This window comes from Podarcis melisellensis (assembly GCF_964234715.1).
Source record: "Podarcis melisellensis genome assembly, chromosome: 9".
Classification (NCBI taxonomy): Eukaryota; Metazoa; Chordata; class Lepidosauria; order Squamata; family Lacertidae; genus Podarcis; species Podarcis melisellensis.
The window spans coordinates 11106476-11121084 of NC_138541.1; the positions used below are offsets into that span (position 1 = coordinate 11106476).

Here is a 14609-nt window from a genome sequence, read left to right on the forward strand (position 1 = left end):
AGAGGACGAGATGGTTGAACAGTGTTATCAAAGCTACCAACAGGAGTTTGCCAAACTGCGGGAGGCAGCGGAAGACAGGAGTGCCTGGCGTGCTCTGGTCCATGGGGTCACGAAGAGTCGGACATGACTAAATGACTAAACAACAACACAGCAATAGGAAGTGTATCTCTTGAATTAAGGCAGTGTTTCGCAAGCTTGGGTCCCCAGCTGCTAAACTATAACTCCCATCATCCCTGACCACTGGTCCTGCTAGCTAGGGATGATGGGAGTTGTAGTCCAACAAAAGCTGGGGACCCAAGCTTGAGAAACGTCGATTAAGGAGGAATGTGTGTGTTGGGGGATGAGCAGGCAAGTTTCAGAAGAGGCGGTTCACTACTTGACTACCGCCTTGAGTTAAGCCAGCCAGCTGAGAAATACAAATTTATGTTTATTCATTTACTGCATCCTTATCTCACCTTTTTTCTTCAAGAAGCGCAAGCACAAAGTTTTCCTCGCTCCTCAGTGAATCCCACAACAACCCTGCGAGGCAGGTTAGGCTGAGAGACAGCAGCTTGCCCGAGATCACCCAGTGAGCTTAAGGCCAAGTCAGAACTGAACCCCGCTTTCCCAGGTCCTAGTATTACACTCTAAACCAGGCATGTCCAAAGTTCGTTTTGGGGGCCTAATTGTGGATATTTCACCCCTCCCATTGCAAGAATCTCCTGACAATGTTTTCTTTTTTTTCAAATAATATTTATTCTTTTCAGTAAATAAGCATAATACAAAAGAATTAACAGTGACAAACAAAAGAGAAAAAAGATAGAAAAAAGGAAAAAAATAAAAGCATACAATACAGCATACTGCCACTTAATTAATTACAATTAAGTACCATCCATCTTCATAAACATAGTATTTGACCTCCTCGAGTCTCTTCTTAGTAATTATCTGTAGCAGTTTCCAATATCAATATTTCAAAAAACCAAATCACAGTCATAATCATATTACATCACTTTCCTTATCGTGCATTTTCTTATTTATAAATTTAATCCCAATTCTCCTGACAATGTTTTCAGAAAGGAGGGGGCGGAATTTGCTCGTTGCTTCTTCCGCTCCAGCCTGAGTCTGTGGGAGTCTAAGATGGGAGAGGCCATTCTCTGCGGCAGCCCTTAAATTATGGAATTTCCTCCCCCATCTGGCATCTTTCATTATCCAGCTCCCAGGATACCTTGCAGCTTCTCCAGAAGGACACATGTTAGCCTGCGGTCCGTAGTTTCCAAGAATAAAGTTCAGCCATTTAGGCCTTTCTAGAAATTTCCTCCATGCTCCAAGGCCATTGTCAGGCAAAAGGCATCTTTCACATTTAGGCTATTGAGGCATAGCAGCTGTCTGGCCCTTCCTTAAACTGTTAGGAGAAACTTGGTTGGAACCAGTTTGGGTAAACTTGTTGCTGATTTTTTGTGAGATGGGAAGCATTTAAAAAAAAAATACTTGAAATTATGGAAAAGAAGGCTTCAGTTGTGTGGGGCAGCCTCTCTTTGCTTGTGGGCCAAAATTAGAGCTGTGGAATCAAGAGGACTCAAATTGGCACTTCTGTGGCCTTTGCGAGGCTAACAAATTGGCACTTCTGAGGCCTTTGCGACCCTTTACCTCCTGTGGTCTAGGAGGTAAAGGGACCCCTGACCATTAGGTCCATGCGTGACCGACTCTGGGGTTGCTGCGCTCATCTCGCTTTATTGGCCGAGGGAGCCGGCGTACAGCTTCTGGGTCATGTGGCCAGCATGACTAAGCCACTTCTGGCGAACCAGAGCAGCACACGGAAACACCGTTTACCTTCCCGCTATTTATCTACTTGCACTTTGACGTGCTTTTGAACTGCTAGGTTGGCAGGAGCAGGGACCAAGCAATGGGAGCTCACCCCGTCGCAGGGATTCGAACCGCCGACCTTCTGATCGGCAAGTCCTAGGCTCTGTGGTTTAACCCACAGCGCCACCCGCTGGGTGTCGTACACATGGCATTTCTTACTGTTCCTGAAATTTTGCTTATGGGGTTTTTCTTTCCAGTTTATAAGAAGAGCCTCGGGGATGACATCAGCTCCGACACATCTGGCGACTTCCGACAAGCCCTGTTAACTCTGGCCGATGTAAGAGAGCCTCCAGCAATTCCCTTGTTATCTGTGCCTTGCCCCTTTACGGCCAGGTTGGCATTCCAAGATTCCCAAATCCGTTAGCTTATTTGTGGTATTTCTTTCTTTTGGGGATTCTACACCTCTCTTTCAACAGGCCCTATGGCAAACATTGGGTCCAAATGCTGTTGGGTCCAAATCTCCTCCAGCTCTGAGTTCCGATAATGACGGCATATTCAGAAGAAGGCTGTGCATGAGATAAATGTTGAACTCCACAGCTGCATTGGCTTAATATAACTGATCATTCTGGCCCTTATAAATACATAGTTCAGAGCGTAGCAAACTGCCTTGAGTCAAACCATTGGTCCCCCTTACACTGAATGGCAGGAATTGTTCAGCACTTCTCGCAAGTCTCTTTCCCAGTTCCAACTGGAAATGACAGGAATGGAACCCAGAGCCTTCTGCCAGCACTGGATTTAGGCAGTGCAGGCAGTTCCCTCACACGGGGTGCCAAGCCAAAGGGGCACAAAATGATGATGATTATAAAACCTATATTTAAATGGGTACCCTATAAAGATCCATAAAAAGCAACAGTACCCAAATGAATTATTGTGAAAAGAAGAAATATTTAGTGGTGGGCAACAAATTTCCTGCCCAGGGCGCCATATTACCAAATTCCACCCCTTCTTCTGCATTCAAAGCAGATGTTCTACCACAGCCCTTTGCTTCAGCTGCCCCCTTCTCCTGCCCCCAAATCTGTTGCCTGGGGTGTGGGCATCACCCATGGGAGACTGGACCACAGGCTAACATGTTCAACCTAAAGGTAAAGGGACCCCTGACCATTAGGTGCAGTCGTGGCCGACTCTGGGGTTGCAGCGCTCATCTTGCTTTACTGGCTGAGGGAGCCAGTGTACAGCTTCCGGGTCATGCGGCCAGCATGACTAAGCCACTTCTGGCGAACCAGAGCAGCGTATGGAAATGTCGTTTACCTTCCCGCCGGAGCGGTACCTATTTATCTACCTGCACTTTGACATGCTTTCGAACTGCTAGGTTGGCAGGAGCAGGGACTGAGCAACGGGAGCTCACTCCGTTGTGGGGATTCGAATCGCCGACCTTCTGATCAGCAAGTCCTAGGCTCTGTGGTTTAACCCACAGCGCCACTTGCATATAAATCCATTGCTACAGGAGGGCCCTAAGTCTTGTGCCCTCCTGCAAATGAAACCTTGTCATGTTGGTTCTCCATCTCCCGTTTGCTTGTGACACAGGGCTGGCACCAAATGCTGTTTAATGTGACGAGTGTTCTTATTTTACTTAGCTTTTAAAACCTCTCTCAATGTGTTCACAGGGCCGAAGAGATGAGAACCAAAGACCGGATGAGCAGGTAGCAAAGAAGGATGCTCAGGTAATAGCAATTCAGAAAGGTGTCGGCTGCAGGTTTGGCCAATCGGGAAGTTTCTGAGCTGCTTAAAAACATTTCTTAGAGTTTCTGAGTCGGCTAGCCGCCTGAGAAACAGTTTCTATCCAAATGCGATTTTGGTTTTAAACACAGTGTAAGGTAGCCTCTATGGGAGTATATTGTATTTAATTATGGGGTATCAGAGTTTTTAGGGGGCTAACCAGGCTTGGATAGCTGGGGTAGCAGGCTTGTTGGTTTTTGAAAGCCTGATGTAGATTTTTTCAATTTCGTTGTTCTGTATGAGACAATGACAATAAAGATTATCATATCATGTTGTATCGTAAGCTGTTCAGGGCTGGGCTTGCTCCATCCTTCTGAAGAAGCATTTGGGGGGGGGACAGCGGGATGTCTGCATCTCCAAAAGGACACTGGAGAGTTGGAAAGAAGTGAATAATAATAATAATAATAATAATAATAATAATAATAATAATAATAATAATAATATTTTATTTCTATTCCACCCTCCCCAACCAAAGCTGGGCTCAGAGCGGCTAACAACAGTAACAATAACACAGTTTACATAAAATCACAATCAATTAATTGAAATACCGTATTTTTCACTCGCAAGGAGACCAGGGGAGAAACTATAAGTGTTATTCCAACTTGACTAATAATTTTAATTGTTTACATTGGTTTTTAAGGTAAATTATATATTTTCCCCATTTCTTATTTTTTTAAAAAAACGTCTTCCTGGTTCCTGAGGGCTTCTGCACTTTTAATAGTTGCAGGAGGGGCTGAAATTCCCTCAGCAACTAAAGGTGCATGAGCCTCAGCCTTCCTCCTTTGCTAACCTACCTTGGAAGTGTTTAGAATGCAACAGAGACCAGGCAAAGAATACAGGCAAGCTTTTAATCTCTAGTCTTCTTCTTCTAGATCCTGTACAATGCAGGCGAGAAGAGGTGGGGGACCGACGAGGGCAAATTCATTGAGGTTCTGTGCTTCAGCAGTTTCCCTCAGCTGAAACTAAGTAAGAAACCATTCTGGGGGGTCCTCTCTTTTCCTCTGCTGTTCAGTAAAGGGAGGCAAATAGGCAAGTCTTGCGAATTTTTCTACCGCCTGGAGATGCCCCTTAACAGAGCTGGCGTCCTTATCTCTTGTCGTTCCTAAGCCTTTGAAGAATACAGAAATATCAGTGGGAAGAACCTGGAAGACAGCATCCAGAGCGAAACCTCAGGAAGTTTTGAAGACCTGCTGCTGGCCATAGGTAAGGAAGACTTGAGGAAATTGGGTCTGTGTGAGATATAACTACAGTCATACCTCGGGTTACAGACACTTCGGGTAGCGCGATTTCGGGTTATGCACTGTGCCGAACCCGGAAGTACCGGAATGGTTACTTCTGGGTTTCGGCGCTTGCATGTGCACAGAAGCACTAAATTGCACTTTGTGCATGTGCAGAAGCGCCGAATTGTGACCCGTGCATGCGCAGACACGGGTTGCGAATGTGCCTCCCGCACGGATAACGTTCGCAACCCGAGTGTCCACTGTATTAGTCAGCTCACAGTGTGAGTCTGCCTTCCCCAACCTAGTGCCCTTCAGATGTTTTGGACTATGATTCCCATCAGCCACGGGGATACAGGTGGTGCTGTGGGTTAAACCACAGAGCCTAGGACTTGTCGATCAGAAGGTCGGCGGTTCAAATCCCCACGACGGGGTCAGCTTCCGTTGCTCAATCCCTGCTCCTGCTAACCTAGCAGTTCGAAAGCACGTCAAAGTGCAAGTAGATAAATAGGTACCACTCCGCCAGAAGTGGTTTAGCCCTGCTGGCCACATGACCCGGAAGCTGTATGCCGGCTCCCTCGGCCAATAAAGCGAGTTGAGCGCCGCAACACCAGAGTCGTCCACCACTGGACTTAACGGATAGGGGTCCCTTTACCTTTGCCTCCCATCGGCCACAGGAAATGCCAGCCAGTTCGGACTAAGTTGCCTCTGAGGAAGAGCGACTTAGTTCAAAAAGTGGCAGGCACTATAAGCCTACTTTGGGGTGCATTTCCACAAACGTGATGTTTGCGCCTTTTGAGGTCTCCCTCACTTTTGTTCCTGGTGCCTGTTGATCCCCATCCTCGGACAAGTAAGATTTGTGCCCATAACACTAAAATGCACCTGGCATTTAGTCATACAGAAGCATAAAAAGAGTTGGAAGGGACCATGAGGGTCATCTAGTCCACCCCCCTGCAATGCAAGAATCTTTTGCCAAGCGTGGGGTCTGAACCCACGACCCTTGAGAGTCTCATACTCTACCAACCATGCCATTCTGATGGCCGTGATGGAATATCAGGCAACTGACTTTTATTATTTATTGATGGCTATGATCAAGGCCTAGAGCTTTTAATTCTGGTTTAATTTTTTATGATTTTTTTCTTTTTTATATACCGTATTTTTCGCTCTATAAGACGCACCAGACCACAAGACGCACCTAGTTTTTGGAGGAGGAAAACAAGAAAAAACATATTCTGAATCTCAGAAGCCAGAACAGCAAGAGGGATCGCTGCACAGTGAAAGCAGCAATCCCTCTTGCTGTTCTGGCTTCTGGGATAGCTGCACAGCCTGCATTCACTCCATAAGACGCACACACATTTCCCCTTACTTTTTAGGAGGGAAAAAGTGAGTCTTATAGCACAAAAATTACGGTATATTGTATATATTGATGCTATCTTTTTGGAAAATTAAGAAATAGTTATTAAAAAAATAGATATAGATGTTTAATTATGTTTTTATATATGTTGGAAGCTGCCCAGAATACCTGGGGCAACCCAGTCCAATAGGTGAGGTATAAATAATAAAATTTTCATCAGAGGGAAGGGAAAAGGCCTAGAGCTTTTAGTACTGCAGCACTTAACTGTGCTTCTATTTCTGTTATTGCATGTGTGTTTTACAGTGGATTTTTTTTTTAACAAGGGCAGAATTAAAGAAAATGCTTGACACCCAAACCTAGGTGGGTGGGATATTTTGAGTTTTGAATCCTAAAATTAAAGCCCTTTTGCTAACTGTAAATGTTCTGATGCAATGGGTAAGTTTTGTTATATTCAACTCTCTCTCCCCACACCAATAAATGAATAAACCTGCTCAGTTTTGCCACAGCATGTTAATTCAGAGCTAAAAAAAAAAAAATCCCCCAAACCATTCAAGCAGATTTTTTTTTATTTTAAAGTGGTGCAATTGTGTCTCACAGACGAATAAATGCACGTATCGCAGAACACAAGAATGCCGTCAAAAAAGAAGAAAAAACTTCCTCTCTTTTCCAACACATGAAAGAAACAGGACACGAAATTAATTTTGCAGATTCCAAATTGCTCTTTAACATGGAACATCACCACAAGAGAATAATCATGGAAGCCATCGAGATAGAGAAACACCCTCACAACATGAACAAGCGTGACGACACATCCCGCTTGCCAGACATCTGGAAATTAGCCCTCCCCACAAAAACTGACACCAGATCCAGAGGCACACAGAACGCTATCACCAATCAACCACACCAGACCCAAACCCAGACCCTCTCCACAGATAAATTACAGACACCATCCAGTAGCCAAACCATGGTGGCACCTCCGGATGCTGCACCCCCCTGCAATCCCTACACAGATCTGGCTGACACAGGCCACAAAACCACAGCTCGCCCCTATACACGAAGCCAAGCCAGAGCACAACTAAGTGCAGTACAGCCATCTTCTCAGAAAAACTCTTCACAAAGTTCAAGAGGTCAAGACACAAAGACTTTAGCAACTAATCCACACCTAATGACCCACCTAAGTGGTACTCAGGATATCACTCAAGAAATCACTCAAGATATCCCTCAAGTAATTAAGGAACAAAAGAAGAAAAGGCACACTAGCCTGGGAACTTCCTCTCTGCCCAGAACATTGGAGGCTATACACCACACCCCCTCAACAGTATTTATAGGAACTCAAACACTGAGATCCTGCTCTGTTCCAGTAACAAGAAGCCGAAAGCACCAGCCTGAAGATGACGAGTGAGACCTCGTCGAAACGTCGCCTAGACACCCCAACTTTTACACGGGAAGACACCCGAGGACACCAAAACCTGCATTCCTGTACCCGTGAAAATCTATGAAAGCATATATATATATATATATATGGAGCACATTCAGAAGCTCCCCAAATCCAGTTTAGTACTTGCAAGAAAATGGAAGCTTCCATTGCATTTTCACGGAGTTCGGGAGACAGCTTGACCTGTTCTAAAGGAAGTCTGCAGAGTTGTGCAAATGCTTTGTTGTTTAGTCGTGTCCGACTCTTTGTGATCCTATGGACCAGAGCACGCCAGGCACTCCTGTCTTCCACTGCCTCCCGCAGTTTGGTCAAACTCATGCTGGTAGCTTCGAGAACACTGTCCAACCATCTCGTCCTCTGTCGTCCCCTTCTCCTTGTGCCCTCCATCTTTCCCAACATCAGAGTCTTTTCCAGGGAGTCTTCTCTTCTCATGAGGTGGCCAAAGTATTGGAGCCTCAGCTTCAGAATCTGTCCTTCCAGTGAGCACTCAGGGCTGATTTCCTTCAGAATGGATCAGTTTGATCTTCTTGCAGTCCATGGGACTCTCAAGGGTCTCCTCCAGCACCATAATTCAAAAGCATCAATTCTTTGGTGATCAGCCTTCTTTATGGTCCAGCTCTCACTTCCATACATCACTATGTGCAAATGCAGTTAACATAATTACCCACGAGGGGGCAGCAGTAAGAAAAAATACTGACAAAGGCATTGTAAACATGCACGGAACACAATGCATTAACATGCATCTGTTCTGAATGAGGGTTGGATGTTTTGCAAGCGCTGTGGTTGCCCACCAATTTCACTTTTCTGCACAACCTTGGCACTCCTCCATAGCTGTTCCAGCAGAGAAAATGCAATAATGGAGTCAACTGCTAACCCTCTTCTTTCTTTCTTTTTGATAGTCAAATGTGCAAACAACACTCCAGCATTCTTTGCTGAAAGGCTGCACAAGTCTTTGAAGGTAAGGACACAAGATGCTACCTTCTGAAATCCGTCGTTCAACCGTTATCGGCATACAAAGGAAACAGGAATATTTGGGTCGAAACATACAATTGGCATCTGTTCACAGAAGGAGATGCTTTGAGATGAAACTATAAGGTTAAAAAGTACCACTCAGGTCTTATGACAACGTTGTTTCAGGGCCGGATTTAGGTTTGATGAGGCCCTAAGCTACTGAAGGTAATGGGGCGCTTTATGTGTCCAGCTTTCCTTTGTCAACAACAAATTCTCACCGTTTTTTGTGTAGAATATTATATGGTAATTTATGGACATACATATCTCGGGATAAATACACCTCAGGTTGAGCACTTTCGGGTCACGCTCCGCAGCGACCCAGAAGTAACGGAGTGCGTTACTTCCAGATTTCGCCACATGCGCAGATGGGCAAAATAATGTCACGCGCATGCGCGGAAGCAGCGAAACGTGACCCGAGCACGCATAGACGCACTGTCGCATCTTACGTTATATTCAGGATGTGAACAGGGCTCCGGAACGGATCCCGTTCGCATCCCGAGGTACCACTGTAATAGCCATTTGCACAAAACAAAATGTGTATTTTATCAAAGTAATTGTTGAACTGAAATACAATTAAGAAGAAGTATATTAATAGTGGAAAAAATGGGGGGGGGCCCAAGGTAGTGGGGCCCTAACGTATAGCTTGTTTAGCTTATACGTAAATCCGGCGCTGCATAGTTTCATGGCATTGCTCCCATATTCTGCTCCTTTCTCCATACTGCCATTCCCACAGCTATTCAATAAAAAGAGAAACCCTGTAGGAATCAGAACAGTTTAGCCTCTCCTTCAGATTGAGGCACAAACATTTGTCATTGATTACTTCATAAAATGGGTTAAACCACAGAGTCTAGGACTTGCCGATCAGAAGGTTGGCAGTTCGAATCCCCGCAACGGGGTGAGCTCCCGTTCCTTGGTCCCTGCTCCTGCCAACCTAGCAGTTCGAAAGCATGTCAAAGTGCAAGTAGATAGGTACCACTCCGGCAGGAAGGTAAATGGCATTTCCGTGTGCTGCTCTGGTTCGCCAGAAGTGGCTTAGCCCTTGGCCAATAAAGCGAGATGAGCGCCACAACCCCAGAGTTGGTCACAACTGCACCTAATGGTCAGGGGGTCCCTTTATCTTTTACTTCATAAAATGGACAGTGGAATAAGACATGTGCAATGGTCTCGGCCGGTCCTACACCGCAAGGACAATACCTCTCTGAATTCGGAACCTTGGCGAACCTTTCCTGCAAGATTGCAGGCAGCGTAGCACTGAATCTTTCAAGGGAAAAAGCTCTGAGCTGGTGAGGATTGTATAGGTGGTGTTGCTATGGAGCAGCCTTGCCAAACAAAGGTAGGGGGAGGAGCCTGTATAGGGCTCTCCATTGGACTCCTATTCCCATCAGCCCCAGCCAGCATGATGGGATATGACGTCCAACAATATCTGGAGGATGGCAGGGCATCCCTGAATTAGAGGGACTTTTTCTGCCATTTTTTGCAAAACACGTAAATTGTGTGTGTGTGTGTGTGCTTTTCAAAGTACAGGGTATGTAGCTCTGAAACGCAAATGAAACAATTTTTTTTTAACGGAAGGGGGAGTTACTGGGTTCTTTTTGGTTTTGGCGGCTCCCACTACGTTTCCGAGCACGATTCAAAGTGTTGGTGCTGACCTTTAAAGCCCTAAACGGCCTCGGTCCTGTATACCTGAAGGAGCGTCTCCACCCCCATCGTTCAGCCCGGACACTGAGATCCAGCACCGAGGGCCTTCTGGCGGTTCCCTCATTGTGAGAAGTGAGGCTACAGGGAACCAGACAGAGGGCCTTCTCGGTAGTGGCACCCGCCCTGTAGAACGCCCTCCCATCAGATGTCAAAGAGATAAAGAATTACCTGACATTCAGAAGACATCTTAAGGCAGCCCTGTTCAGGGAAGTTTTTAATATGTAATGCTGTACTGTTTTTAACACTGATTGGGAGCCTCCCAGAGTGGCTGGGGAAACTCAGCCAGATGGGCGGGGTATAAATAATAAATTATTATTATTATTATTATTATTATTATTATTATTATTATTACTTTTATTATGTGTTTTTGTGTTTTTATATTGTGTTGAAACTACTCCGGTACCGGGGGGTATTGGGCGGTATACAAAATTTATAAATAATCCTAATGATGATGATGATCCCTTTCCTTGTTGATAGGGGGCTGGGACGGATGAATTCACACTGAACAGAATTCTGGCATCCAGGTCAGAGATTGACCTCTTGGATATTCGAGCTGAATATAAGAAACTGTACGGCGTCTCCTTGTATTCTGCTATTAAAGTGAGTACCTCAATCGCTTCAGCTATATTCCAGATCTCTTTCTCTCTCTGTGTGTGAATCCACTTCTTTGGTCTTGGACGTGAAAGACACTGTGGGAAAGCAGAGACAGATGGAAGCTATGGAACTTCTGTCCTCTGTTACTTGGGGCAGATCCCTAAACGTCACCCGGGCTCCCTTAATTCTTCACAGATGGGTTCTATGACACAGTAGACCAATCCTCTCTCAGCCCTGATAGCATGTGTAAACCTAAGGTAAAGATAAAGGACCCCTGGACAGTTAAGTCCAGTCAAAGGCGACTATGAGGTTATGGCACTCATCTCGCTTTCAGGCTGAGGGAGCCAGTGTTTGTCCATAGACAGCTTTCCGGGTCATGTGCCAGCAGGACTAAACTGCTTCTGGCGCAATGGAACACCGTGATGGAAACCAGAGCACACCGAAATGCCGTTTACCTTCCCGCCACAGCGGTACCTATTTATCTACTTGCACTGGTGTGCTTTCGAACTGCTAGGTTTGCAGGAGCTGGGACAGAGCAACGGGAGCTCACTCCATCACTGGGATTCGAGCCGCCGACCTTTTGATCAGCAAGCCCAAGAGGCTTAGTGGTGTTAGACCACAGCGCTACCCGAGTCCCGTAAACCTACCAAGCTCTAGCTGGCAACCTGGGGTTGTGCTGCAGGCTTTAAACATTTTCACGCTTTTCTGGGCTTGAGCAATGCTGCTTATTGGAGAGGTTTGTGAGAAGGTGAAATGACCGGCCAAAACGTGACTTCGCTCAAGATGCTGAGTGCTCTTCCGAGACAGCATAAGTAAACACACTGCTAAATGTTTAAGTACTTTCCTGAACTGGGCCATGAGCATAGAATCCCTGAGAACCTTTGCTATCATTTTTTTAAAAGCAAGTTTCTAGTCCTCAGTGATGTGAAAACGTCACATACGAAATCGTGGCAGGCAGCTCTGCAGAAGCTTTCCCACTCACAGGCCTTGGAGCGTCTGAAGCTTTATTTTCGGTCACCCAGAAGCTAGCCTCTCGCGCCCCCCGCCCCAGATGCAAAAGAGGGACTTTTCAGTCTTTGTGCAAAAGAGGGACTTTCAGCCAGTCTAGCTTGACATGCTGATCTGCGCCACTAGGGAAGGTTGCCAGAGCCCTGTGTCCTCTATGCATTTTCTGCATATAAAAAAAATAATGAAGATGCTCTTCTGGCCGGAAGTCGCTGAGGGAGAAGCAGCGACGGTAGCCGCTCCGACTGCACCATGCCGCCAAAGGACGATAAGAAGAAGAAGGACGCGGGCAAGTCGGCCAAGAAGGACAAGGACCCCATCAACAAGTCCAGCAGAAAAGCCAAGAAGAAGAAGTGGTCCAAAGGGAAAGTAAGAGACAAGTTGAACAACCTTGTTCTGTTTGACAAAGCTACTTACGACAAGCTGTGCAAGGAGGTGCCAAACTACAAACTCATCACACCTGCTGTGGTCTCTGAAAGGCTGAAGATTCGAGGCTCCTTGGCTAGAGGAACTTCTCAGCAAAGGCCTAATCAAACTGGTGTCCAAGCACAGAGCCCAGGTCATCTACACCCGAAACACCAAGGGGGGAGATGCACCAGCTGCTGGGGAGGACGCATAAAAGGTTCTTGGGAGGTTTTTAGACTCTGTAAATGACTAAAATAAAAGAATTTAACTCCTGGGGGGGGATGAAGATGCTTTAAAACTGTAACCACCACTACAAAAATAAAAAATAAAACTCAAAGTAAATATTACAGGTGGTGGAAATCTGAGTGAGAGCAACCATGTTTGCATATGCAGATGCCCGTGAGTGGAAAAGCTGAGGCTTCCTTGAGGCTGCGGATAGACAGACTGCGGAGAGAAGCTCTCTGCCCAGATGTCTGCTGATAATGAGGGCCTCCCCGGGCTATCATGTTGAGTGGAAAACAAGCTCAGCTGTTAACGTGGTGGTTTTATGGGGGATCCAGATGTCTTTTTTAAAGGTTTCCTTTCGCCAGCACTCTCTCTATAGCAGCAGCATTCTCTTGCTAGAAAGGAAAGCCTTTGCGCAGTTTAATGGTCCTCCCATGGCCTGGGTCTTGCTCTATGGCATACCGTATTTTTCATCCCATAGGACGCTCCGTCCCATAGGACGCACCTAGTTTTTTGAGGGGGAAATAAAGGAAAATTTCCCCCCTCCAAAGCAGGTCAGGGAAACCAAACCAGGTTGAGGAACAGCAGGATGGCGGCGCTGTGCCTCCCTGCTGTCCCCCGAGCTTGTGGGGCTGGCCGATGTCTGTCCGGCGTGCGGGGCGCTCTGCTTCAGGGCGCCCCACCCACCAGCAGCAGGCTGCTATCCGCAGCGTGGGGAGCCCTGCGGGGAACTCCTGCAGGGCTCCCCACGCTGCGGATGTCTGTCTGGCGCGCGGGGCGCTCTGCTTCAGGGTGCCCCACTTGCCGGGCGAAAGGCTGCTATTCGCAGCGTGGGGAGCCCTGCGGGGAACTCCCACAGGGCTGCCTAGGCTGCGGATGTGCTTTCAGGGTGCACGACGCTCCGGAAAGCAGGCTACTATCCACAGCCTAGACAGCCCTGCGGGAACTCCCGCAGGGCTGCCTAGACTGTGGATGTCTTCCTGAAGCCTGGAGAGCAAGAGGGGTCGGTGCGCACCGACCCCTCTCGCTCTCCAAGCTTCAGCAAAAGCCTGCATTCACCCCATAGGACGCACCCAGATTTCCCCTTCATTTTTGGAAGGGAAGAAGTGCGTCCTATAGGGCGAAAAATACGGTAGTTAGTTTAACGGGTGATGTGGCCCGGCAGCCATAACTGCAGCGCAGTGCTGCTTTTGTCTATAAATGGATTTACCACGTTAAGAGATTGAAGCGTGCCTCTTTAATGTGGCTTCCTGACTGTTTTTTGTTTTACCCTTTGCAGTCTGACACTTCTGGAGATTATGAGGCCACATTGCTCAGGATCTGCGGCAGAGATGACTGATGGGGATGAAGTCCAGGCGGAAGCGCCGAGCCCTGGAGTTTCCTGCTTTGCTCTGCAGTCCTTTTCTGCGGAGTTTCTGAATGTTTAAACGAGTGCAAAATTGCCACCGCGTTTTCTTTATCGCTTTCTCAATTAGGCTCCGTAACAAGCAGATGCTTATTTTAGCACCTCCCTCCAGGCAAACGATGACATTTGCCGCCACACACGCTGCGCCGTCGGATGAAACCTGCGCCCGAAATTGTACGGGCCAGATCTGCTGGCGCTAAAGAAATCGTTGATGCCCATGAGGTTGGAATCTGCCTAGATATATGAAAGATATAAATCAATGAGTTGTATATATCCAGTATCTAGCGCTCTCTCTCACAATTTGAATACAGCTTCCCCCTGCCAAAAAAAATTCCTTTACCCCCATATTATTATTGCTTTTATATGCGAAGATCTAGCTTATCAGAACATGCTGCTGTTTTTTCTAAAGCATCGTGCAGCCATTGTGGTTTTCAAGCTGTATTGCAGAATCGATGTAGCTGACACTGACTTTATTATAAGTTAAATTCTTGGGGAGAGGGAGAGAGGAAAGCTGGCAATAAGGAAGCGGCCCACTGCCAACTGGCAACACATTTTGAGTAAGTAAGTAAGTAAATTTTTATTTATACCCCGCCCTCCCTGGCCAAGACCAGCCTCGGGGTGGCTATCATCAAATGTCAAGTACAGTGGTACGCGGGTTACATATGCTTCAGGTTACAGACGCTTCAGGTTACAGACTCCACT

The 14609-nt window shown here is 46.6% G+C and overlaps 1 protein-coding gene and 1 pseudogene across 2 annotated transcripts in view; both read left to right on the top strand.

Annotated features, from left to right (window-relative positions):
* The window catches only part of ANXA3 (annexin A3), a 36466-nt gene extending 22279 nt beyond the window's left edge, over positions 1-14187 (top strand). The window contains exons 7-13 of the mRNA XM_081925287.1: positions 2040-2119; positions 3447-3503; positions 4431-4524; positions 4666-4761; positions 8464-8522; positions 10751-10873; positions 13782-14187. Coding sequence (XP_081781413.1) covers positions 2040-2119; positions 3447-3503; positions 4431-4524; positions 4666-4761; positions 8464-8522; positions 10751-10873; positions 13782-13841 — 569 coding nt within the window. The 3' untranslated portion in view covers positions 13842-14187. The remainder of the gene's footprint in view (positions 1-2039; positions 2120-3446; positions 3504-4430; positions 4525-4665; positions 4762-8463; positions 8523-10750; positions 10874-13781) is intronic.
* Positions 12051-12552, top strand: LOC309378066 (small ribosomal subunit protein eS25 pseudogene; annotated as a pseudogene). Its single transcript has one exon. The product of its transcript is annotated as a small ribosomal subunit protein eS25 pseudogene (transcript).
* Positions 14188-14609: the final 422 nt, after the last annotated feature.